A 26730-nucleotide genomic window follows, 5' to 3' on the forward strand; every position below is an offset into this window, starting at 1 on the left:
ATAAGAAGTTTTTCATGTTTTTCTTCAGGCTTAAAATATTTTTTAATGTTGTGAAAAAATTGGGTTGAAAATGAATAAAAGGGTGCAACAGGGTATTTAAATAACAAACTAATATCTCTTATATGAATAAGTCGAGTGATATGTTGTAAATTATTATCACAAAAAGACACCCATTTTTATTATTGTTTTCTAAACAAAATTCAATATGATTTGTTATACCTGTAATAGGAAGTTTCTTTAACTAACATTTAGTTATCGATCCTATTTTTATTGAAGTTTAACAATACTGTTCAATGTTAATAATTATTAATTTATAAGTGAAGGGTAATTCCAACGAAGAAAGATATCATTTGCAAACAAATAGTTTCGGATAAAATCAGCATTGGTACTGTAAATTTAAGATATTATAAATCTAATATGTATTGTATCGCAAAGCGGGATTCATGATGAAAAATTAAATATAAAAGTCCATGAAATTTCGCAAATTTAAACATCTCAGTTGATACAGCTTTAATAAATGTGGACAAAAGTTTAGTCTATCTCTATATTTAAATAACGCATGATATTTAATCCTACAGTATAATTAAACAAAGATTCGAAGCTGAAAATTTCGAAATATAATTGAACAATATATCGTACAATAAATGTTATATGATGTTCTGTAAAGGAGAATTGCATTTTTATGAAGAGGATCAAAGATAAAAGAGATTTTTGTTGAACGATACGACCGTTTCGAAATTCCATTTTGATCTTGTGTATGTATAGTGTATCTCGTACAAAAGATATTACAACAAGCGTCCAGTGATAATGTGAAACATTAATCAAAATTTCTAATCTCGAGTGTTTCAAGTCCCAGAACTCACCTTAATAAATATAAGAAGGACAGATTAAATTCAATTTGATTTTTCTAATTTTCTCGTTAATAATTAAATATGAGCATCAATCAATCAATAGTTCATAATGCACGGTATAATGCGTGTATAACATTCATCTGATTTCAATTAACTTACGTTTAAGCAAAATAATTATTCGAACTAGTTTATCATTCACATTATTACACATTTTAATTGTATATATATCTAGTACAACATAGAAAGGATGTTTTAGGATTATGAGTATTCATTTAATGAATACTGCTTATAGAAATAAGGATTATTTTTCACTTGAAATAAGTTTGCTTTGATATTTTAAATGACTGAATAAAATGCGGACAAAATATTTTAACCATACACGTAAAGATTCAAGTACGTTACATACAATAACTATAAGAATATATTTTTAAAAACGTAAGAATTTGTACTTTAGATAGCAATGCGTTTAAAAGTTATTTTATGAATTTACTTTATTAATTACTGATTTAAAATCTCCAGCATTTTCAATAAAATGTCCAGAAAGTAGAAGAAAAGTACAACAAAAGTAGAAAACAGTTAATTTTGTAATATAAATTTATAGTCTACCGAATTAATACTGATATTTCTAAAACAGGGTCTATACACTTTCAAAATTTCAATCAAATCATATGCATAGTATTTCTTTTATCTCATATCCTAATTTCACCACATTGAATTCTCTAAAGGAAGATGAACTATTTATTTTAGATAACGCAAATCCTTTATTTTAGATATGCAAAGTCAAATATATTTTTGTCAATAAAGACACAAAAAATCTTAGATGTCAAAATGTCAGCTTTAAGAACAGTAGACTTGCCTGCCTTCAAACTTAAATGTCCTTTCCAGTAGTAAAACTTAAATAACATTAACAACGGCAGTAATATTTACGCCTACAGATGGAGGATATTAAACTTCGATTAAAATACAAGTAGCTCAATAAATATGTGTCTAAGTACGATGGTTAAAGAATAACGATTCGTCATTCTTTATTCCAGCGCTTAATGCTATCCATCTTTCAACAAATACAATCCTAGAACAATGCCGCTGAAGAGAAATGTTATGCGTGAATTTATTTGCCTTTGCGGGACGAAGGTTTATTAAATTATTAAATGAAAATGAAAGTTTATTAAATGATTGTAATATATTATATAAATATATATATATATATACATACATATATAAATATGTATAATTGTGTGTATAAAAATTGATATATGTATGTATGTATAAAATATATATATGTATGTATATATATATATATATGTCGGTTTGGCGTTAAGATTAGAGTTAGGGTTAAGGGCGTGAAACGAATCCCTATTGGCGCTAGACGTGATCGTTATGCAATAGAGGAGATATTTACCAGTGCAAACATGACCATGATGGAATTGGACAAGTAATCGCGATAATTTGATACTCGAGAAGCTAATGACGATGATCCTAGGCTCAATAACGAATCCACGGTCAACGGAATGACGAACTCTACTCTTCTTTAGCGTCTAAGTTATACTCAATGTTAATGCGTGGGGCAATCACTACGTATCCGATAGTTACTTGAATCGTCGTCGAGATCGTACCGGAGAGTAACTCTCCGTCTCGACGATGCCGTCGAGGAAAACTATAATGGGTGGGTCTAAGGACATGAGATCCTCGGATTCGTCAAAGAAAGCTTTTGTTCCAAAAGTGAGGGAAATGAGCGCTGTTGCTAATTGGTCGATCTCCATATCGGCGTTTTGAAAGAGATGCTGGCCGTCCTTGAGGGGAGGTTGTTGACGGGGGGCATCGTTCGTGGAAGATAGGTTTTTCCTATCTTCCCGTAGTTGCAACAAAGACAAGGGATCGTTCACGGTTGTCCAATTTAACAAAATGGAACTCGTTGCATTTTATCGATCTAAAACGTCATGCGCAGATATTTTGACCTATATAATTTATATACCATACACTGTACAGATAAGTAGAAAATAAAATAATTGACACTCGCATATGCGTATCTCAGATAGTTACTACTTTACTTAAATGATTTAATTTAATGGAAATCGCTTACCATACCGTCTCGTTTTTCCGCGTATAAAATCATTCGTACGATCACTAGAATCATGTTGGATTCGAGCGATGGATCCATGTAAATTGCACTGACCTAGGATTAAAATACGTACGAAAATGTAACAGGCGTTAAAACAGTATTACAGCCTTACAAATAAATTATTATTCAAAACTCTCGTAAATACATCGTATCTTATATAATTTTCCTAAAAAATTAATTTTATTCGTTATATTTATCTTAGGAAATGTACGTTATTAATCTCAACAGCATTGGAAAACCAATTACCGAATGGCTGAAATTAATCGATTACAAAATTCCATTACGGATAAATTATTCGCTGAACTTTTTAAAAGATACGTGTAAGCTTTGAACAATGTAAACAGAAAATACAGAGCTTCCATCCGAGTATACGATCGAGATGTTTGAAAGCAAGTAGCGTACCTTGAAAATACAGAGATACGCATAACTCTGCCCTATGTTTCCCGGTTGCTTGCGTACATATGTAGGAGGAGGTATTCTATATCTAAATATAATAACAGAATTTCGTTTGGTATTACTTACGATGTTTAAAAGAGCCAAGATATATTGTTGTACTCGAATTCCATGAAAATCTACCACGGAGTAATCAGCAGCTATTCCAAGCTCTAGCCATCGTGGCGGCGAATCCTTAGCAGCTGGTCTTTTCTCTAGAAATGACTTATCTTAGAAATCGACTTATCTTCCACGAAATTAGAAAGTCTACTCGACTCGACTTGATAGCTTAAACGCATGATTATTAAAAGCATAAATTAATATCTACGAGCAAGTATTCATGGAATAATTATTATGATATAAATAATTATTTCAAAAGTATAATTTCAAAAATATCAATTCGGTATCACCGTGAATTTCATCCTGCAAATTTCTTTAAAATTCTTGACAAATTTTGGTAAACGTATTCCTCCAGCAAATTTTTCTATTTTTCTATTTTTTTACATTAAATTAGGCAAGATAGATAAAGATTCGTGCAATGGACAATATACATATGTATAATAGACAGGGAATAATAAAATAAATTAAAAACAGCGAAATATAGATGAACGTGTAGAAGATCAAGCGAGAGTGGAACGCAATAGGGAGAATAATTGTAAACCGAGTTCCTTTTAAGGCTGAAGATAAGCTATTCTTATATTACATGCTGTTATTATTACTTTTGTACACGATAGATTGGAATATCAGTACAATTTCTTTCTTTCAGTAATATTCGATGATTCGTTAATTTATTAACCGCTATATTGTACGTGGTAAGTAGAAAAGCAACGATTGTACAAGAATGGCATTTGGAAAAATAATACTTACTTGATAATCTGTTCCTTTGCCATTTAGGACCAGAGAAGTATCCAATTTCCTCGGGATTTGTTATTTTATATAGGTTGGGGTTGATAATCAAGCTGATCCACTCGGATTGGTTATCACACCTTTTATTTTCTCTCTTATACAAAACACCAAATCACACAGCAAACGCCTAATCTTTCCCAATGCGTCTTAGCAATTAAGACGTGGTCGACTCCCAAGACAAAAGAGCGTCGTTAGGAGTCGTACCAACATAACCCTAGTAACCTTTTAGTAACTAGCGGTCATACCAACTGAGCATTTCTCAACAGGATTTACGTCGATCGATAATTCTTCCGCTATTGTATCGTTGTATTCTGTGGAGACATCGTCTTTTTCATCGTACAGAATCAATTTCTCAGCTTCTGGGTATTCCACGTCGAAGACGTCACCGGAAAGATTATAAAATCCCTGAAAATCGTGGCTTAAGGAATCGCGTTTGCTTCGTTTCCACTTTCTCTTACTTTCTTCAACTTCAAATTTATTCGATTTCCCTGTAACCGAATTATCAACGTTTTATCACATTTGCCTGTCTTATCTTCGCTATTCTCGTTACGGATAAAATGAAAAAATAGTTGCAAAATTTCTGAAATTGTAAATACGACCAGACTGGAACGTATCAACGACATATACGTTACATTGTCATGTAACGCCGTGTCATATAGACGCGGATGCGACGATACTCTCGCGTTCTAACATTTTCAATGTCTCGCGCTTTATCACGTAGCTCGCGCGGAAGTAATACGAAGATGAATCGTTGGTTTTAATACACAGGGTGTTGTTTAATCGATCGTATAATGGAGAAGGGAACGATTCTACGGTACACCAGAGATGAAATGAAATCATAGAATGCAGTGGTTTTGTAGGTAGTGCTTTATCGAAAAGATTAACCGTGAATATTTGCTCGACCTATTTATACCAAATTGATACAGAATCTTAAAATACAGACGAATCTTTCTCAATTTCCTTCGATCATCGTCTCTAGGCGTACGAAACTGCCTCGTTGAATTCGAACGTTTCTCGATTTCCTTCCACGTGTTTCTTCTTTTTTCTTCTTTTTTCAATCGCCGTTCGCTTTCTCAAAGCTGTCTTCGAACAGAATTCTTAGAACGACTTCCAATTCCTTTCGATTCGTCCAATCGTTTAGCTTTACGAAACTGTTTCGCTAAACTCCTTTTTCCACTGTACTTGCGTATCGTAACAAACTCGTCGGCGGTAACTCGCGTCGATTAACGATTCACCACCAGTGAAGTAACCGGGAATGCAGCAAACTAGTAGTCGATAGAACGAAGCGGAACGTAAGTGGAGCGAGCGATAAGAGCGATCGCGACAATCGCACGGCTCGCCGTGCGATTCCCACGCGAACGAATCATCAAATTCGAGCCAAAGATTCTCACTAACTCGAAGATTCGCGCCAGTATTTTCCACGCGCGCGTCACAGAAATTCGAACGACTTTCGCGAAAAGGACGGAAGGATAAGACGATCGAACGGATCTCGGGTCGATCGCGATACCCCCGGACAGAAGGTTTCGACGAAAAAGTGGAGTAGACGCGACGAAGGAGCGTCGTGCAGCAACTGGTGGCCAATTTATTCACCACGTGCCGTAGGAATTTAAAATTTTTCTTTCGCGCAAGAACGATCCACCATTGGAGAAAGTAGAATATAATTAATTTCGATCTCGTGTCGATCGCGACGTTCCGGATGGAACGTTTCGCCGAAGAGGTGGAATAAACGCGACGAAGGAGCGTCGTGCAGCAACCGGTGGCCAATTTTTCCATCACGTGGCACCACGTGGAAATTTAAACGTTTCCCATGAAAATGATGCACCATCGGTGAAAGTAAAATACGATAATTAATCGGTCGTCGAGTCGAACGTGATATTCCGGATAAAATTTTTCGATGAAAAAAGTGGAGTAAACGCGACGAACGAGCTTCGTGCTACGACTGGCAGCCACATGGACGGATGAACGCGGCTGGAAACGCACGCGATTGCAGCGGCGAATTGTGCGCAAGAGTAAGCGCGAACGCGAGACTGGAAAAAGCACCAGCGCTTACCGCTCACTGAAGTTCTAATAATGGCAGCTTTATGTGCAATCACCGAGAAACGAGGATGCTGGCGAACGCATTGTTCGACCCCGACCGAGACGATTTAACAAGGGCCGAGGATTTCATCTTGAACGTTGCTCTCGACCCCACCAGAATTCTTTGCTTTCCCTTGAACCGCGAACTCGAGAATATCGTATTCAGTAAGGCGACGAATCTAATGAACGGGAATTAAATCTGTTCCGACAGCTTCCTTTGCCTGGATGAAAGAATAAGTACGAGAGATAAATTATGTCAGATAATGCACAGTGAGTGATTGGCAGAAAAGTCATATCTACTTACGTGTATGAATTCTAAGTAAAATTTATATTAAACATTTCTTTTTTTGCCTATTACACACTTTTTTTTCTATTCTACGATATCTGTCACACGTTTACTCGTCTCGTCGATTAGAATTCAGTTTTATAAAATTACAGCATTTCTTCATCAAATTTTCTTCAGGGCTTTCGATATTTGCGATGCTGAGTGCGTGGTGGCTGTGCAGCTACAGCTAACAATATCCTGTATATCAGTATCTTTTATAATCTTATACAGTGGCTGTGAAAAGGTATTTATATGCGTTAGGTTGTCCCAAAAGTTTCTTTAGTTTTATAAGGAAATATAATGTTATTATTAATGAATTCTGTACGAATAAAATAAAATGGATTCTATTACTACAAAATAGATCATACATAATTCAATACAATAATATGATACAAAAAATGTACATTTATTATTTCCTCACAAAACGAAAGAAACTTTTATGCCAACCTAATGCTAATACTTACGGTATCTCTATCTTTTTCAATTTTTTTTCATCAGCCGTTACATTTCACTTTCAACTAGTGTCAATAGTTCGTAGTCATACGATAGTACTATCAAGTGACGCGAAATTTATCTGTCCATCTGCATAGTGGATGGTTTTCGACCAGTGACTTTAAGCGATTTTCCACTTTCTTCATATTTTTGCTTAGATTCCGCTTCGTTTAAAAAGATTCACATGTATCGATATGAAAATTATTGGAAGATATTCTAGCAACTTGCAAGAGTATTCAAGAATTTTTGAGCACAGTTTTTAAAACACGAGAACGTAAACAGATATTGCATGATCCTAAACGATCCAGCGTGTAAATGTCGGTAAGGCTTTTGCAGACAGAGGACAATTAATATGCTTTCAATTAATAGAATTGATTAACACGCTGGGATAAACACAATAGTAGAAATAATACAGAAATACTTTTTGTAGGCACTGTAAGTAGCTGTTGGGTACAGTATTGTTCAAAAGTAGACAGTCGCTCGATTACTTTTGGCAAAATGTACTTTACTCGCAAGATTATGCGTAAATGGACTGCAAAATTTCATAACAGTTAAACGTAAAACGGACAATAGCCTACGTTTTGTAAAATGGTTTATCGAAATTAGGAGATAAAGAATTTCAGATAAGTAAGAGTGTAAAAAAGAAGAGAAAGATGGTTTTAATATTAATTTTAAAAATATTAAAAGGGACATTTCTGATTTTCTTATCCGTTGATAAATTGTTGTTTGAATAATTGCTTCTTGGAATAAAAAATATTTCTTTCCATTTTATTTGCGTTTTACACGACGAGATGAATGGCAACGAACGAGATGCAAAATGAGAGATGCTTAGCATCGAGGCATTACGCGTGGGCGATAGATTAGTATGACTCTTTAGAAAGAAATTACATTACGCTTAACGACGATCGTTATTCTTTCCTGGAATGGTTTTATTTCCTCTTAACAAGGCGATGTCGTCTCACGTTTTCTACGAAAACAAAATAATTCCATTCTTTGCCTTAGTTTTCATTATATGCTATCGCACGATAAATCATATCCCTTTGTTCACGGATGTGGAAATTTAATTAAAACCGATTCCTAGAAACGAATATGCGTTTTCCATTGGAACAAAACCCTATATCCCGTTAGAACCTTCCAGGAATTCAAGAACTTTGTAATTTTCCGTTTGACGATGTCGGATCTACATTCAACCTAAGCTCTCTCGATTTCTACGAAAATGATAACACGCAGATTTCCAGGATGCTGTTGAAAGAACAGAATGCACGAGTATAAACTGAATGCTTTCATTTAGGCAGTGTAATTACGTTAATTGGTTACAGCTGTAAACGCGCTGGTATAAACTATATAGTTTAAGCGATTTAGTAGATACCTGATCTCGCGTTTCCTTGTTTCCAGCGAAATTTTAGTATTATAAACGGAATGCGGATGTTTGTGCGTTTGAGAGAAATGTGAGTGTGTATAAACGTCCAGGTTGTACACTCTTGTTCACGAGTATCGAAAAATATGCCGATCGTTAAAATTGTTCGCTTCCTGCAAAATAATCAAAATAATTGGAAACCAATCGGAGGATACTTAAAAATTAAAGTAAAATAAAAAGAAAATTAAGGTATAATTAATAAAAGAATATTGTACAGAGATCGTACGAAGGAATTTAAATAAAAGTTGTGTACAATTTTCTAATGTTATGTGTCCACGAGAAAATTCCCATTCTATTGGGTTTTCTCAAAAGTTTCTTTCGTTTTATAAGGAAGTGACAGATGCACATCATTTTTTGTTTTACATTATGATCCATTTTGTTCTATTAGTAGAAAACGGACCATACAAAATTCAATAAAATAATATAAAAGAAAAAATGTTGTGCATCTATTATTTTCTTATAAAACAGACAGAGACTTTTGGAACAACCTAATATGTTTCTCATTGACATCCTTGGGAATTAAGTAGAGGATAATGGAAAAATGGAAATCGATAAAAAGTATTTATTATTATATCGAGATTAATGAGTTTTTTTTTAGAAAAGTTTGTCACTTTATACAATTTATTGGTAGTGTATTGCTATAACAATTTTTCTAAAATTTACAATTTAAATTACATTGGTTCGTTGAACGATCGAGTAATAACTTAGCAGTGTTTTAAATCTCATTCTCGTAGATTTGATTGTATTTGTAATTATTATAATTATGAATTATTATATTCTTAAGAACATCCCCTTTCTATATTGTCAATTGTTCTTTGATTTATCGACAGTAGAACGAGAACATCATTATTATTTTCTTATTTCTGAGCTTCGTATTATCGATATCGTCGTAATTTTATTGACTTATTAATCAATATTCATCGTAATATTATTATGAAACACATAAGGAATGAAACTCCATGTATACATTTACAAAATGAAAACAGCATTTTCATTGGTAATGCGACAAATCTTATGTATCGTGTTGTTGTGTAATATTACAGTATATGTTACAATGTACGTATAAACGCGTTAATGGAACCAATTATTCTCATCGGTGACTAAAATGATTCACGATCGTGTGTCATTTCGTCTGCAATGTCAGGACGGATACATGATAATTGTTAATGTAATTTGTAATATTAAAGCTAGAAACAGATCGATCCCTCTTATCGTCAAGTCGTTCGCAGCACCGGTACCGATATTGCAAAACGATTTCTCGCAGCAAGTGGTGCAAGCGGAGAGTTTTGTTCGTTCACCGACCACTATACATCCGGAGTCGCATTTGTTAGTACACTTTCTCTCCACCGACCAAGTTTGTGGACTAGACGTTGAATCTTCGGTGCTGGTAGTGTAAGAAAATCGCTTTACCTGAAGAGAAAGAAGCAAACGTGAAAGGAATATTTGCAGATTTTTAACTTTCACGATGTTCGTTATATGACATGTCCTAGCGGATCGCAAGAGACACTCGTACGCTAAAGTATAGTATTTCTTTTAATTTTGTCCGAGTACGAGCTCATTTTGGGCGGCATTAAACCACGAACTTGATAGTATCGAGCGAAAAGAGAAAAAAGAAGACTGAAAAGAAAAGATGAGAAAGAATTCTACATGTACGTAGAATGATTCTTGATACTAAAATTAAATTAATATTTGCAACAATTCCTTGTTTCACTCTGTATGACATTTCACATTGGAACTTGTAACGAACACGAGTGAGTGTGAACGTAACATATTTTTAGTCAAGGGAATATCAATTTTCCAGAATATCTCGCATCATTTCCAGAGAATACGACTCGTTCATTGTTAATTCGGTCGGTTAATATCGATTACGGATTTCGTAAAATTTTTGCCGTGTATGTGCAAATTGTACAATTATATCATATTCAATATCATTGTTGATTATCAATAAATAAGAAGAACAAACAAAAAATTGCATTTGCATATTCCCTCAAATGTGTACACCATGTACATATGTTCCTATAAAGCGGAAACAATTTCAATAAAGTACGTAATTATTATGAAACTGAATTGATCGACTATATTGAACATTTCCAAACACTAAAATCGCGTTATGAACGAAATGAAACTGTGAACTTGAACTTGAAACTTGAACAGTCTTCTTTCGCTCTCGTGTTGACGATAACTAATATCGCTTTTAGCTAGCTGTTTGCTATATTCTGTTTGCTTTAAAAGCACGCGATCAAAGCAAAATATCAAACATCTGCTGAAACACGTGCGTGACCTGTGTATAATCAACAAGCGTTTGAATCTCTGTTATCATTTGTCATTACCATACAGGTCCTTTTGTCACCAGTGCACTTGTGCCCGAAAGTGGTGAAGTTTCCGGTCAGATTGGCGCATCTCTCTCCATCTTCCATTGTATCACACTGATGACACCATAAATCGTTTGCTCGTTCCGACGCTGCGTGAGTTCGATGTTCCGTAGTTAACAGTTGGCCTGATCATCGGACACAATCAACCGACAAATACGTATTAATTAATAGAAATCGTGATTTATCCTAGATTTCTAAAGATTATTAAAATCGACGTAGGAATCGGACGTAAGACGTTGGGCAAATCGTTGTCTACTTTTTAATGCTTCGCATCTTTCTCTCTTTTATTTCTTAGAAATTACTTCCTTCTACTTCTTCCTTTCTTTCATTTTTCAAACAAATGTGTCGTGCTTTCATTAACGTCAGACTTTTGTACATTTTTGTAAAAATAAATAGATATTAGTCTTGACATTTACAGACACATCGGTGATATGCGTAAGATGAAATTTCGTCGCGTTCGTTGACAAGATTGCTAGGAAGATTGCGGAAAGGGATATCATCGAGGAAATCGTCTAATAAGGTGAAACATCGGTTTAGATTTCTTATTTACAACGGAATTCTTCGGATGTTTAGCTTTTCCGTCGAATAGCGTCTCTAACGATATTTCGCCAAATTTTCCTGCTGTTCTTGCGATACGTCCGACGGTGAGACTTGACAAGCAAAATATCGTAAACGTATCTGGAAATTACGAAAAATTTATTTCGATTTATTTCAATTAAACGTATTCCGAGAGCATTCAACGATTTCATTTTAAGGCATTATTAACGCTTATCCACTGACAGGTAATCAACGAAATCATACACGGGTACTTAAAAATACCTACAGTTATGAAAGATATTTCCAAGTTCGGAAAAACGCTTCCACGCAAGTTTGACCAATCGTACCAATCCTCTAGAGTTTCAGCTTCTTAACAGATTGGATCATCTCCGAAGACTAAACAGACGGTATACGACTACGTTTGCATCTATACGACAATTGGATCTACGCAAGACTGCAGATTCGATATCCACGAAATATTCTATGTATATTTCATGAAGTTAAAAATTATACTGTTTTATTTCACATCTGGTTCCAATAGAATAAGATGGATTAAACGTAATTCAATAAAATAATTTAAAACAAAAAATGTTGTGCGTCTATTATTTCCTTATAAGATAAAAGACACTTTTGGGACGATCTAATGTTAAAAATTCTCTGTGAAAGTTGATTGTGATATTCTTCTTATTTAAAGAAAAAGAGAAAATAGAAATAGATGTATTCAGTATGAATTATTTATTTTATACATAGGAAACATAGGCAAGACGGTAAATGAAAAAGGTAGCCTCGAAATGAGAATTCATCGCGAAGCTTATCACGGAAGAAAAGTCAATTAAATGCACCGTGTACGATGATCGTTGTTTACACGATTCGTAACACAAATGGCTAACACCTACGAGTGAAGGCTTCAACAGGTGCACTTTCCTCTATATGCAGTTTATATGTAGAGGAAGATCTTCGCTATAAATCTTTCCTTCAGACATCTAGTGAAAACTCCCTCAACGAAACACGCTCCTAAAACGCAACTTGCTCGTAAAACAAATAGGGCCATGTAACTGAAAGGAACCTCGAGAAAGAAAGAGGAAAATGGGAAGAAACAGAAACTTCCATTTTCCATTACAGAAACGCTCTTTGTTGAAAGAAAAATTCCTCAAATTAAAAATTCTCAAAGACGAAATACCGCCATTGTCTATCCTGGCAAATTATCTTCCGTCTTAACCAGTTACCTACTCTTGACGAGTATACTCGTCACGCGTAAAAAGCAATTTTTGCTGTTTAAACTGCAATTTCAGCGAAAACTAAAATATATTCGTAAATTTGAAGACGTTTCGACCATTTGGAAGCCAGGACCAGGTAAAACGAACAAATGAAGAGATATAAATAATTATTATGAAAAAACTATAATACAGCGTGAACAAAGTAGTTGTTCTGTCCTTTCTAACGCATTTTAGTCGCATTAGTCGCAACGGCTAACTGGTCAATACATTGTCGAGTCGATCAACTTTGGTATTCCGATCGACGTGAAAATCGGCGTGACGAATAAGGCGCAAGAATCGTTTTCTTCTCTCGCAAATACCGAAGATGGACAACGCGTATCGGCGAATTTTTAATTTCAGAAAAATGTAATTTGATTCGTGGCGAAACGTGTGAGAAACGCGTCGAATTAAAGAGGCGAAGGTTTAAGCAGCCCGACAAAGCGAGTGAAATGCGAGGCTTACCATTGATGCTTACGACCATGGAGATAGACGCGACGATCAGGAAGTACATGACAGGGTACATGTATCGGCCATGTTGATAACGTCTAGCGCGTCACATTCGAAAATAAATTCGGCTGTTTAAATTGCGATCGGCTGATGTCCTTGGCGCATTGATCGTATGTTGATGTATGGCGGCGAGCGCGTTGCAACGCAAAACGAGCGGATTTGGGTATAATAGACAGCCATATTGAGAATAGCCGGAGTCTGCGCTGGATGGGTACAGCTGCTCCAGAAACCTTGAAGCCCAAGGAAAATCAATATCCATGGCAGCCGGAAGGTCCTGTTCGTTCAGCGGGAACGTTTGACGTCAAAGTTTCTGCGCATTCGCATCACATCCAGGAAAAAGAAAATTCACTGTCACTGAATCAATGATTTGTCGACACCGCAACTAAAATTCAACTTACAATGCCTCGAAAGCTAAAATAGTCCGACACTCGCCGTAAAAATATCTTTCGTTTCGTACGTTCATTCGAACGAAATAACTCGTCTGCAACTGTGGACCGAACCATTTGAATTTTGCTCGACGAGTTAGAGGAAATCTTCGAAATGTGTTATTTAAATCTTCGAAATGTGTTATTTAAATCTTCGTTACAGGTCCAGCTAGAAAAGTTGTAAAAAGCTACCTTTACTTTCTTCTTCGCTATTCCGACTAATTGTACTTCTTTCAACATTTCTTTACACGTCACCTATTGTTAATCTTTCCAATTCTTCTAACTCGTAAAAAAAAAAAAAAAAAAAAAAAGAAAGCAAAGGAAAGAAACAAATTGTTTGACTCAATTTTTGAAAAGTTATTCTGTTTTAAAGAACGCACCAACGCCTCCTATAGCCCGTTACACGAGACTTCGGGATTTTGTTCGTTTTGTAACGAAACACGACTATCCCGATCACATTGGTAGAATTTGAAATCATCCTGAAAGTGCAAATGTAAAAGACAGAAAATAGTTGTGGCGAATATTTGGGGGGAAAAATAGTACATAGTATAGATAGGTATTTTGAGCGTATAATAAATATCAAAAATTATTCCATTGAATATCAAGACGTATCGGTACAACAGATAATTGACTGTTTAATTAATTTCGTGAAATTAATTTCCTCCACGAGATACACCATAAAGAGCTATCTTCAACATGTTATAGACGCTAAATACTGTCCCATTGAACATTGAGATGCATCGATGTGATGGATAATTGACTGTTTAATCACTTTTGGAATCTCTGCGAAATATACACTCGCACTAAATATCTTGTTACTTAAAATACAATATAATATGTAATATGCGATATGTAATATAATATGTAACATACACGTACACACGCGATATATTTATAAAGAAGCACGTATCAGAGTTGGAATAATTTCGTGAGCAACAGTAGACGGTAAATGTAATTTGCAAACGATCTCTTTATCAAATATCGATAAACGCGATCGATATGGAAGGGATCAGTTCTGTAGCGGCACTCGACAACAAATACCGCTACACGACACTAACTGAGCAACGGACACGGTAGCGAAGCCAGTTGACCGTGATCCTCCGAGCAGGCCGGACCTTTCGGCCCTAAGGGACTACCAGGCGTAGGCCCTAACAGTGAGCGCAGCAAGCTATTCAGTGTACAGTATACAGTGAGAGAGCGGAGAAAAAAAAAAGCAAAAAGAGTGCTAAGCAGTGAAAAAATAGTGATAACATCACCCACACTACAAACAATACAAAAATAGAAGAGGAAAGGAATGAGATTGAAACCAAGGAGGCGGAATCCGCCATAAGTGCGACAAAAAAGGGGGTCAAAAGGAAGATAGAAAAGCAACAGATAATTAAAGATAGCAGCATAAGACCCGCTGCACAAAAGACGCGGAAACTCAATCCGCCTCCAAACCTGATAAGCAGGAACAAAAAAGAAATCAGACAAGAAAATTTAAAAGAAAAAGAAAGCGATTCTCAAGAAGAGTGTCACGAAAAAAACGAAAACATGAAACAAAAAAGAAGCCCCCAACCAATGGCAATCCCAATAAAAAACAGATTTGAAGCCCTCCAAGCTCAAGACCCCTGCGCACCGCAGTCGCAGGAAACTATCATCGAAACATTAAAAAAAAAAAACGACTTACTAAGGAAAAAAGCAACCAGACAGCCCACACCCCTGGTCACATCACCGATAACCACGAACAAAAACAATGTCGCCCGGACAAGTACCTCCCCCGCCGCTCCGCCAAAAAAAACAACAACACCACATCATTCAACATTACTGAAAAACCAAAATTATAAAGGCCTGTCACCCAGCCACCCCGCTGAAGAACAGGCAGACCCCCCCACATCGGCAAAAGGGGCCAGGCCACCCCCCAGCAACATAACATTACAAGACCCAAAAGATACAATAGCACTCATGGAAACTTCACTCAAAATCAAGAATTTCCACATCAAAAGAATCCACTCAGGTAAGCACGTGCTTTACCTTCAAAACATAAATGACTACACAAATGCAAAAAAAATACTGACTGCAGCCAACACGGCCTACTTCACATATACTCCAAAATCTCAAAAACCCCATACGTATCTACTAAAAGGTCTAGGTAACAGCTACACAGAAGCGGAAATACTAGAAGATCTAAAAGCCCTGAATATCGAAGAAGTTAACTTCACCAAAGTGACCCGATTCACAACAAGAAAATCAAGGGAGAACAACACATTGCTCCCAATCTATATAATTCAAGTCTCCCCCGATAGCAATATTGGGAACCTATTAAAAATAAACAGACTCAACTATCTAAAAATAGCATGGGAAAAAATAAAAAAAAACAACGATATCACGCAGTGCTACAAATGCCAGCGAATAGGCCACACTGCACAAAACTGTAACCTAAATTATCGCTGTGTAAAATGCACTGAACCGCACGGGCCAGGTGAGTGCAAAATAAAAAAAGAAGCAGCAGTAAGCAAAGAAAAAATCTACTGCGTAAACTGCAAAAACTACGGACATCCTGCATCTTACAAAGGATGTCCAAAACTCGTCGAACTACGGAAAAAGATTAATGAAAAAATCACCAAAGCAAAAACATCAAAAACCGAAAGAATCGCCAAAATAAGCCGTAAGTACGTCCCCGAGCTAAAGTTCGCGGATATAGTAAAACAAAAAACAAGTATAAACGAGACAAGACCGCTAGTAACAAACTTAGCGGCACAAGCCAAACAAAACCCAAACCCAACAATAGACGCACCCCAAATAAGCATAATAAATGTCATTGAAGACTTCAAAAAAAGCATCCTAAAAGCACTAAGCGACCAACAAACCCAACTAAACGAAATCAAAAAAGCACTAAATACGCATGAAGAAAGAATCGATTCCATCTTCAACATCATCGAAAATATAGACGAAGATTAGCCAAAACACACCCGCCCACCAATCACAGCAGAAAATAAACCAGATAAAAGTTAAACATCTGAAAATCATATCAATAAACGCCAACTCTCTAATCTCAAACCAAAAAAGATACAGCTTACTAACTCTAATTAAGAAAGAAACCCCCGACATAGTACTTATCTCAGAAACCAAACTGAACTATAGACATAAGGTGCAATACAAAAACTACTCTATAATAAGACACGACAGACCAAACGCCACCCAAGGAGGAGGAACGGCAATCCTCATAAAAAACCCCCTGAAGTTCAAAACAATACAAAACGACAAAATAACAAACTTCAAAATCCTAGAGACGACGATCATAAAAATAAAAATAAACAATAAGGAAAACTTATTTATCTCTGCAGCCTACGCAGCCTACGGAAACCAGAAACAATTTAACGACGAATTCGACAATCTCTTCCAACTTTTACAGCTCGACAAACAGGAAAACTACTACATAATAGCCGGTGACCTTAACGCCAAACATACCAGCTGGAAAAACGAAATAAACAACACGAGAGGAAACTCCGTCAGAACCTGGCTAGACAATAAAAGCATCTTCTACAAAACAAACCTTTATGGCTCCGAGCTACCCTCTTACCCAAAAGGACGCTCCTACCTAGACATATGCCTAGCAGACGCCCGAATAAAATTCCAAAACTTACGACCAAATAACACTCTCAAAACCATAGACTACGACAGCGACCATAACGCCATAGTATTTCAGATAAGCAAAAACACATCCGACTACCTAACACTCGAAACGCAGACCGAAACACCCAGGTACAACTACAAAAAGACAGACTGGAAAAAGTTCCAAAACCTGCTCGAACAGAACTGCGACCTAAAAATCTACAACAATGTCAACCTAACAGACAGACAAATCGACTCGTTCATAGACGAAATAGAAAAACATATACAAATCGCCCTACAAGAATCCGTACCGACATATAAAAAAAAAAGACTCCTGCGAGCCATATATAAACTATAAAATAAAAAAACTACAACGAGATAAAAGCTACATACTATCGAAATTAAACTACCTAAAACATAACTACTCTTACGACAAAAGAGAAGACATAGAATTCCTAAAGTACCTGCTACACGAAATAAAATCACAACTAAAACAAGAATTCGCAAACTCTATAAATCAATACTGGACAAACAAAATAAAAAATATCCCCAAAAAAGACTCTGCTAGCATGTTCCCGCAGATAAATCAAATTTTCAGACCAAAGGAACAAAACTCCATCCTGCCCCTCAAACTGCCTCCAGAAAAAGCCTCCCTCATCCAAGAAGCAGGCATCGAGATACACAACACCAACAAAGACACAGAGGGCAACTTCATAATATCAAAAACAACGGAAAAACTAGACATTATCGGCACCCACTTCGCCAAAACTCACACACAAAACGAACACATGGGCCGAGAACAATTAAACAGAATTATCATCGCCGAAACAAACATACTAAAAAATAAAATAAAACAAGACATAGCGCTAAACAAAACAGTCTGCACATTCTCAAACGAAAACACATCGGACGACCCCAAACAGCCCGACCCAGAAATAAACTACTTTACAAACTTCAATCAACTAAGTACAATCTTCTCCACGCTAAACAACAAAAAATCCGCCGGCTTCGATGGCATCCCAAATATCTCGCTCAAACGCCTACCAAACAAAATAAAATGGTACTACACAGTACTGTTTAATAATGCACTAAACAACACGTACTTCCCCAAAAAATGGAAAAAAGCCAAACTCATAGCCATTACAAAAAAAAATAAAGACGGCTCATCACCTGCAAACCTACGACCCATAAGCCTCCTCCCCAACATAAGCAAAGTATACGAAATGATCATAAACAACCCCCTAGCAGCCTTCTGCTCAAAAAATAAGATAATCCCGGAAAACCAATTCGGCTTCCGCCACAAACACTCCACAATCCACGCAATAAACAAACTTACGTCGGATATCTGCTGGGCACTTAACGCAAACCAGCGAGTAGCCGCCTGCCTAATAGATATCGAAAAAGCCTTCGACACCGTCTGGATCCCAGGGCTCATTTATAAAATGATTAAAAAGAACTTCCCCGAATACCTAATCAAAATAGTATGGGACATGGTAACAAACAAAACTTTCATAATGACCGACGGCTCGCACACTTCAAGCAAAGAATTCTCCATAGAGAACGGCCTGCAACAAGGAACAGTAAATTCCCCGCTACTCTTCAGCATCTACAATAACGACTTACTAAACCTCTTTAACCTCAACACATCCACACACAAACGCTCCATAGCCTTCGCGGATGACCTAATCATCTACGTAACAGGCCGCAAAACCAAAACGATAAGAACAGAACTGCAAGAACTCTTTAACAAAATCAGCGATTACTATCATACATGGAAACTAAAAATTAACGCAAGCAAATGCGAAACCATACTATTCAGACCCAGAACAAGCAAAATCGGCCCAGCAGAAAGGGAACAAGTCAGGAAATTCCGCCTAAAAGAAAAAGCAAACGAAGAGAACCTCATACCACACAAAAACTGCGTAAAATACCTAGGAATAAACATAGATGAAAAACTAAATTATAAGCAACACATCGAAATCCAACTCTCCAAAGCCAGCAAAGCTTTTTGGAATACAAAAAGGCTGTTTTACTCCAGACTTCTCGATAGCAAAGTAAAAATCATGTGCTACCAATCGCTAATAAGACCCATTATAACCTACGGCTGCCCAATATGGTACAACATACCTGCGTCAATAATGGAAAAAATTCGCATATTTGAAAGAAAATGCATCAGAGCTTGCCTGAGCATTTACAGATCAGAACACAGCGGATACAGAAAATACGTAAAAAACAAAAAAATATACGACTTAGCCAACATCCACCGCATCGACTGTCACATCCTAAAACTAACGAGAAATCACTTCTCGCAAGCCGCGAAGATCAAAGAAAACAGCCTAATCTTCGGCTGCTTATACCCAAACGACGCATACTTCAAAAACACTCTGTTAACAGGCTACATCCCCCCCGAAGCCTTTCTATACCTAGACGAAAGAAACTATCTCCAAGACCAAAACAACATACCCATAATTTATCATATGCAAAGGAAAATAGGAATGAAATCTATTCAATACGAGGAAAACCTAGATGGCCGCACGGCAGACACTAGGTGGAGATACAACATGGCCCTCCCCCAAAAGGATACAGAAGACAAACACAGAAAAAACACAAAAAAATATTGGTGGATACGGAATTCACAACAAAAACAACAAGATAAAGAGCCACAGAACGGCAACGCTCACCGAATCAAAGTGTAAATATGTAAATATGTAAATAGATAAACAAATATTATACTAATCCCACAGAACACCCCTCCCCACCCCTCCCAGTCCATCCCCTCCCAGCCCCTCCCTAATAGGCTAGCGAACTGTCTTGTTTTTGCGTCCAGGCTTTCAGGACATAAATTAAAATATCGTACATAAGCACAGCGCAACAGCGGCTTAATTTTATTTTAGTTAACAATAATAATCTTAAAAAAAAAAAAAAAAAAAAAAGAGAAAAGAATGTAATAATGCATGGCTACGTCGTACCGCCGCGTATCGGTACTCTTGCCTGTACCACCCTACAATTAGAATTCAGCGTTTATTCTGGAAAAAAAATGATGTAAAAAAATATGTAAATAACCTGGAACAAATAAACAGAGATTAAAAAAAAAAAAAAAAAAAAACACGGTAGCGAAGTGGTTAGCGCTCTAGGTTTCGAACGTTCGGGACCCGGGTTCGGTTCCCGGCGCCCGTGATCATCCTATTTTTCTACCACGCATCAAAATAAAAGAATAATTAGTAGCGTTCCAGCAGCGATATCTACAGCCGGCAACTACTACTATCACCGACGACAACATAACGCCATACACGCCTCAGTTCTTATGCTGGCCAAATATTCCGTCATCATTCAAACATCCATCGAAACTAATCCCAGTACATACCATTCGAATAATCGAGTAACTTTGTTATCGCGTATGATACAGTGCACTTACTTGATTGCAATGATATCTCAACGATTATTAACAGATACCAAGATGTCTCGACAGTTGCAAAAATCTTTTATAAATAAATTACACGTGGCTCGCGAAGCTGTTTCAACGTTGCTGGAAACTTTTTGCGTATATGATATACGAAGCATTTCGAAATGATCATTGCAGCACTGTAGCGAGACACGCCTAACTTGATCGTATCGGTGAAATTTCAAACGGATTTGGAAGTGTGCATAGAAGTTATATTTATCAGGGACACGTACTTTCCAAAAATCATCAAACTATTCGAACAGTCAATTATTATTTAGTATGTTAATAAACCACGATGTAATACTCTTAAAGAGTTAGAGAATAAATTTTTAGAGAATAAACTCTCAATAAATTTTTAGAGAATAAATTTTTAGAGAATAAACTCTTAAGAGTTTAAAGAATAAATTTTCGGAAAATGGAACAATTTGACTTTCAAATGGCTTGTACGTGATGTAATCATCTGTTTGATGAACTTTTAAGTGCTATCGTAGATAGGATCGTAAAATACTACGAATGTTACAGACATTGTCGTGATTTTCCTATAAAGTAACACACGACGCGTAGTCCGTTTGATGTTCGATTTGCTTGGCTCTTCTAATCCAATTTCAATAAAATTGTACAAAATGCACGTGATACGAAAGAAAATATAAAATATACAAAATACTCTTTACTTCTCTTTTTTTTTTTTTTTTCTTTTCAATCATATTCTCAAAAATATGAATTTGCATCAAAATCTACAGTCTAATTAGAATATTAGAAAGAATATTCAGACAGACGATGTATATAAAGGAGATACAAATTACGACGATGAGAGAACTCGCAAGATATTTGTATCTGTGAAATTGCAACTGTTGCGTCGATAAATATCTACGCCGATTAAATTTTCGATACACTTCGGATTCTCATCGGAAAACCAGTAATAACATATTTCTATTTCGTAATATATTTCTGATATACAGAGGATGCTCTCAAAAATATATACACCCACTTTAATTAAATGGTATCGTGAAATTGCTGCATCGTATTATTACAATTTTTATACAAATCTTCCTTTCCTTCAATTTTGTGTACATTTCGGATGCATTCCTTTCTTTTAATCCTATTAATGGATCGATAGATTTAATTTTATAAAATTGATTTTTTGAATATTTATACATTCCATATCTTTTTAAGCACCACGTCACACGATTCTTTCGGTAGAAATAACTGCGTAAAATTACATTTTCTCTGTACCTGGGAGTTTTTGCGCGGTAAATTTTATACGATCGAAGCCCCTTTTTCGAGTGGCATGGGTGCTTCGGCATGGGAAAGTGCCTCTCCATTATCGTTTTAGCTGGCTGTTTCCATTTGTATAAAATCGTCGTTATTATCGTCTTTATCACAACGAAACCATCCCATTACATCAGTGTATTTAAGGTTTCCCCACAGTTACCCCATCATTCGAGCAATCCACGTGCTTTACATAATTCTCAATATCACGTTTCCATTTTCTAACATCCGTGACTGTAGCTTTTCCAACGTCACGTACTCTTGATGAATTCTATCGCCGATTCTTACACCACCTCCCACGTTTTTAATTAAATTGTATTTTCTTTCTGTACGACTGGAACGTTGTTAGTTTCATACCAAATTCTTATTTATCGGAATTCTATTCTATCGAACAGAGAAAAGAATGCGTAGATTTTTTAAAAAGAAACTTATCCGTCACTGAGAAATGTTAGGTTCGACTGATAAAACGTACAGACACCAGAGTATTCGTGGGAGCAGTCGAACATCAACGATTCTACGATCTCGGCATATTCCACCTCAAACGCGATTCCGTAAAATTCAAACTAATCGTCCAGCGAGCTGTTCCGTGTTTTCCAAACTGAACAGATCGTGAGCATCGGCCAGCGATATGGGAAATGAAGATAATTTCCAATTGTTCGTAACATCTGACGATCATTCGACTTAAAACATAGTTCTCGCGGTCGCGGCAAACAAGTTACGCAGGCAATTTGTCAGCTGTCGAACGAGAGAGCTGGCTGGTTGTACTGCGTTGAAGCAGAGCGATTCGAAGAACGGCAGAGACGCGAAAGGGAAGCGTTCACCGAGAATACGTCCGTTTCGTCTTTCTCGTTAGACGGTGGAAATGAATTGGCGATTTCACCATGAATACTACAAAGCAAGTTAACGCTGTAACTGGCGCGAGTTTCGCGTGAAACGTAGCCTTTGACGAGGTGAAAGCCGGTTTGTTTGCGGTTTGTTTGTTTGCGCGTCTCGCCGAACAAATTCGATAACTAAAATTGTCTGGCGAAATTGTTTTACACGGGCCGTGTTCTCGGTAACGCTAACGGCTATTTAATCAAAATTGTCGGCCGCGTTTCTCGTTGGCCGTTCGATCAACCAACGTGTAATTAAAATGATAATCTTAATAGATCCTCATGGACAAAGCTAGCGAGGCTTCTAGTTGGCGAAGCGAGCTAAGCAAATAGCGAATTATATCGCGTGTTATAACTGGATCGTGGAAGTTTGCGCATATTTTTACACTGATAAATTAACCCTGCTGCTGATCCTCTAATATTTCTCGTTCGATCTCATCTATTACAAATAACAGATACGTAAGACAACATAGAAAAATATATAAGTAAATAGTATCGCGAATAATTACGAATAATTGCATTCATTTTCGTTAAAGGTAAATTATATTGTATTTACGTGCCAAGGATAGAACTGAAATTGCCGCTGATATTGATTTATTCTTGTTAAATTTCAATGTCAGAATAAAAAAGTTTAGCAGTTAGCCGTTGCGACCTCTTTGAAAAGCGTGTACCTAAAAGTGTGTCGCGAACAGTAAGCGATGGCGAGTATACTCGTCGAACACGGAGTACGGGTGACTGTTATAATACAGAATTAAGTTGTTACGAAACGACTGTTTTATTTTTCAATTTAGTACTGACGGGGCTCGTCGTAACGTAAAATACTGCCATCTCTTCGTGACGAGTATACTAGTGGAAAACGGCCAATTGGTTAAACCAGGACCAGATCACGATACCGTTTAAAGATGAAATTTGTAGAATGGTTAGAGTTAGAGAATATCGGAACTTTGTATTATTATAACGTTTACCATCGCTGCGCTCTCGATATTAACCCTTAACTGCTGCTCTGGGACTCCCAGACGATATAAACATCCGCGTAACTTCGCTCTCGAGCAACGCGTGATGTCAAGTGTATTGGTAATGTTCAATTAAGTCGCCCCTTATGACTATAACTTATAACTTCTGATCTTTGTTCCGTATAGGAGTAATTGAGAACGTACAACTTTCCTTTCGCTTTGTTTCGTCTTGTCCATTATGGATGAAAATGCGATTATAGTTACGAAACGAATCATTCTTCGTTGATCGCGATACAATGGAAATGTTTACAGCTAACGTTCCCGAGTGCTTCGAATAAAGAAAGAACGATGCAATACGATACTCTTTGACTTATAAATAACTTTCCTTTGAGACCAATCCGTGGATCAATTTTCTGGCTCCGCAGACGCAATGTTACACGTAATCCTAGGAATCGTGAAGTTTTCAATCTTTTCTAATATTGTTTTTCAACTTGAAATTCAATCTATTGGACGTAGGAATATTTTTACTGTAAACTATTAGAAAAATGTCCATCGTATAATCGACGAGCATCGCGAGAGTAATATCCAGGCTTTAAATTCTAAAGGCTCGTTACCGTACAACTGTAGTAGGCAACGTCGTTGCTCTAAACACGTACGTAATTTTGTTCACATTGTATAACCGATAACTATTTTCTTTTTATTATTTCTTTTTATTCGAATGTCCTTCAGCTTTCGCTTTACCACCGTACATCATCCCTACGTCATGCACCGATACTATTTTTCTTTTACGCTGTGACACTTACTTCTCTGCTTGACCATGCGATCCTGATCATCATGCAAATGGTCTAAGACTGTTGTCGTAATACTCTACGGAATAACTAAAATTGTTGTATCGTTCTAACACGTTATAGATTTTATTAAAGAGGAACGTTTACTCGATAGAAGACTCAGATTCATGAAATAAGACACCGGTTTTCCCTGACGCCACTTTACGATATAAATAATTAAATTTTTTCTCCCTCGTATACGGAAAGCTTAAAATACTTTTCCTGTATTATCTATGCCAAATCTCCTGTCAATTTCGTTACTAAAATAAATGTTACAGTTATCAGCAATAATCGCCTGCACTCGACTATACGTTTCTTTAATTAAAAATTTATCAAAGCGAAGTCTTCGATTCTTTAAATTCTGCAAAATTTGATGAAACGCGCAATGACTCGAAACTTCTGACGAGTAATGTACGCGAAAGACTCTGTATACTCGTTAGGTCGTTCCTTAAACGAGAAACAGATCGAACTGTTTGCGTTCGAGTCAAACGTAAAGGGAAAAGATTAAATTTCCTAACTTTCCGTCGATAGGATCTTCATCGACGTTTATGACAGTTGACTTCTCTTAATTAGCGAAGCTTCAAGCTTTCGATATTTCCAAGTTTCAATAATTCTCATTCTCCGTTCGCCTTTCAATGACCGTTATTAGCGTGAGCGTGTGTCAATAATCAAAGCGAACGATGCTCTTTTGAACCTTCCTTTCCTCTTCCATTCGTCTTCCTTTTCAGAACGGAATAATGGCTAGATCTACTTTACTCGTTGCGCTGATTTAACGAGCGCGTGTTTATTCTCTCTTTATTCTTCGTCTGCTTCTGCCCTCGCATCTGTTGAACATCGATTCGATTGCTGAACTCGACTGTGTGATTCTCCTATCAGGAACGACATTTGCGTCGGGATATACATGTTACGGTCGTTCTTTAAAATTCTTCTAAATTAAAAGTTCCTTAAAACTCTCCTAGCTGCAAAGTTCTTCTCCTGAAAGAGTCGCGGTAAACGTGGATATCTGACGTTACGCGTTCGTTAACGAGCATCTCTTATGTCAAATATTACAAAGCAACGATTTACCCAAAATATAGAAATATCTTCCGAAATAGCGGACTCATCGTTAGATTATTAGATCGCGGATGTTCGTGCATTTGTGGGAATTTTAAAAATGCAAAAGTCCATGAAACGTTTAGGAAACGTAGAGGATGAAATAAATCTCTATCCGTTTCGGTTTATTCAGTCGTATTCGTGAAAGTAGCAAACTGCACGAACATACGTATATTATTATTATTATATCTTGTTTTTGCGAAAAGCATTTCTCTTGCAAGCATTTGCCTTTTATATTTCTTACTTTTGGCGTTCCGCGTACTTATAGGAAATTGCAGCTTAATCGTTGCAATAAAACTTATCGCTTTCTATTTTCCGTTTCTGCACATCTTCGTAAATTTATCGCATTAGCGACGTGAAGTATAACGGACGATTGATCGTAAATTGAAATCACAAATTCCCCATCGACCATTTCACAACAGACTGCCGCAGTTGCATGTTTTATAGGGGTGAATAGCCGCAGAGAAATCGATTCCAGTTCTACAAGGGACAAATGTTATTGCTTTCATTTGAGCGCTCTGCCTAAGTATATTGTTCGTGGATTTACTGCAACTATGTTTGGGATTCTGAATTGCAACCTCCCAAGAGAAAACTTCGAAATGCTCTAAATATCGTATCGAGTACTTTCACGTAATGATATATTTGTTTTTTGACAAATAAATAAAGAAAAGAAAAGAAGAGTAAAATACACATCGAGAGTATTTTACCTCGAATACGTATTCAAGGATTATTTGCAGATTTTTCAGACCAAAGATACTTTTGTAAAGTGTATAATCATTTATCTGGATAGTATTAAAAGTACTTCGTTTCTAGTAGGATTATATAATATCAATATCGTATTTAGGAAGTTGTGAAATTGCGAACTTATTAATAGGAAACACCATATAGATACAGAGAATGAAATTACTGATCGATACAGAGGATATTAATTCATTTAATATCTTGGCGATAGCAGATGATCGCTTC

General features: G+C 36.5%; 1 protein-coding gene and 3 long non-coding RNA genes across 6 annotated transcripts in view; 1 reads left to right on the forward strand and 3 right to left on the reverse strand.

Moving 5' to 3' along the window:
- Window positions 1-2702: 2702 nt before the first annotated feature.
- Window positions 2703-4449, reverse strand: LOC125384733. The gene is made up of 4 exons (XR_007223477.1): window positions 4270-4449; window positions 3493-3617; window positions 2932-3024; window positions 2703-2778 (listed from the first exon to the last, which is right to left on the reverse strand). It is a non-coding gene; the product is annotated as an uncharacterized LOC125384733 (long non-coding RNA).
- A 158-nt stretch (window positions 4450-4607) lies between these two features.
- LOC125384736 lies at window positions 4608-6493 on the reverse strand. The gene is made up of 2 exons (XR_007223480.1): window positions 6359-6493; window positions 4608-4796 (listed from the first exon to the last, which is right to left on the reverse strand). It is a non-coding gene; the product is annotated as an uncharacterized LOC125384736 (long non-coding RNA).
- A 22-nt stretch (window positions 6494-6515) lies between these two features.
- LOC125384738 lies at window positions 6516-8297 on the forward strand. Its single transcript, XR_007223482.1, has 2 exons — window positions 6516-6654; window positions 6848-8297. It is a non-coding gene; the product is annotated as an uncharacterized LOC125384738 (long non-coding RNA).
- A 936-nt stretch (window positions 8298-9233) lies between these two features.
- The window catches only part of LOC125384732, a 30963-nt gene continuing 13466 nt past the window's right edge, over window positions 9234-26730 (reverse strand). The window contains exons 1-4 of one of the 3 annotated variants that reach the window (XM_048404470.1): window positions 13689-13957; window positions 13246-13600; window positions 10949-11115; window positions 9234-10028 (exon numbers count right to left, since the gene is read on the reverse strand). In XM_048404470.1, the coding sequence (XP_048260427.1) occupies window positions 9759-10028; window positions 10949-11115; window positions 13246-13306 (498 nt within the window). In that variant the 5' untranslated portion in view covers window positions 13307-13600; window positions 13689-13957 and the 3' untranslated portion in view covers window positions 9234-9758. Of the gene's footprint in view, window positions 10029-10948; window positions 11116-13245; window positions 13601-13688; window positions 13958-24648; window positions 24680-26730 lie in introns of those variants that run through there. The other 2 variants (XM_048404473.1, XM_048404472.1) reach the window with 2 other exon arrangements.

Source organism: Bombus terrestris, chromosome 3 (genome assembly GCF_910591885.1).
Source record: "Bombus terrestris chromosome 3, iyBomTerr1.2, whole genome shotgun sequence".
In the NCBI taxonomy this organism is placed as follows: Eukaryota; Metazoa; Arthropoda; class Insecta; order Hymenoptera; family Apidae; genus Bombus; species Bombus terrestris.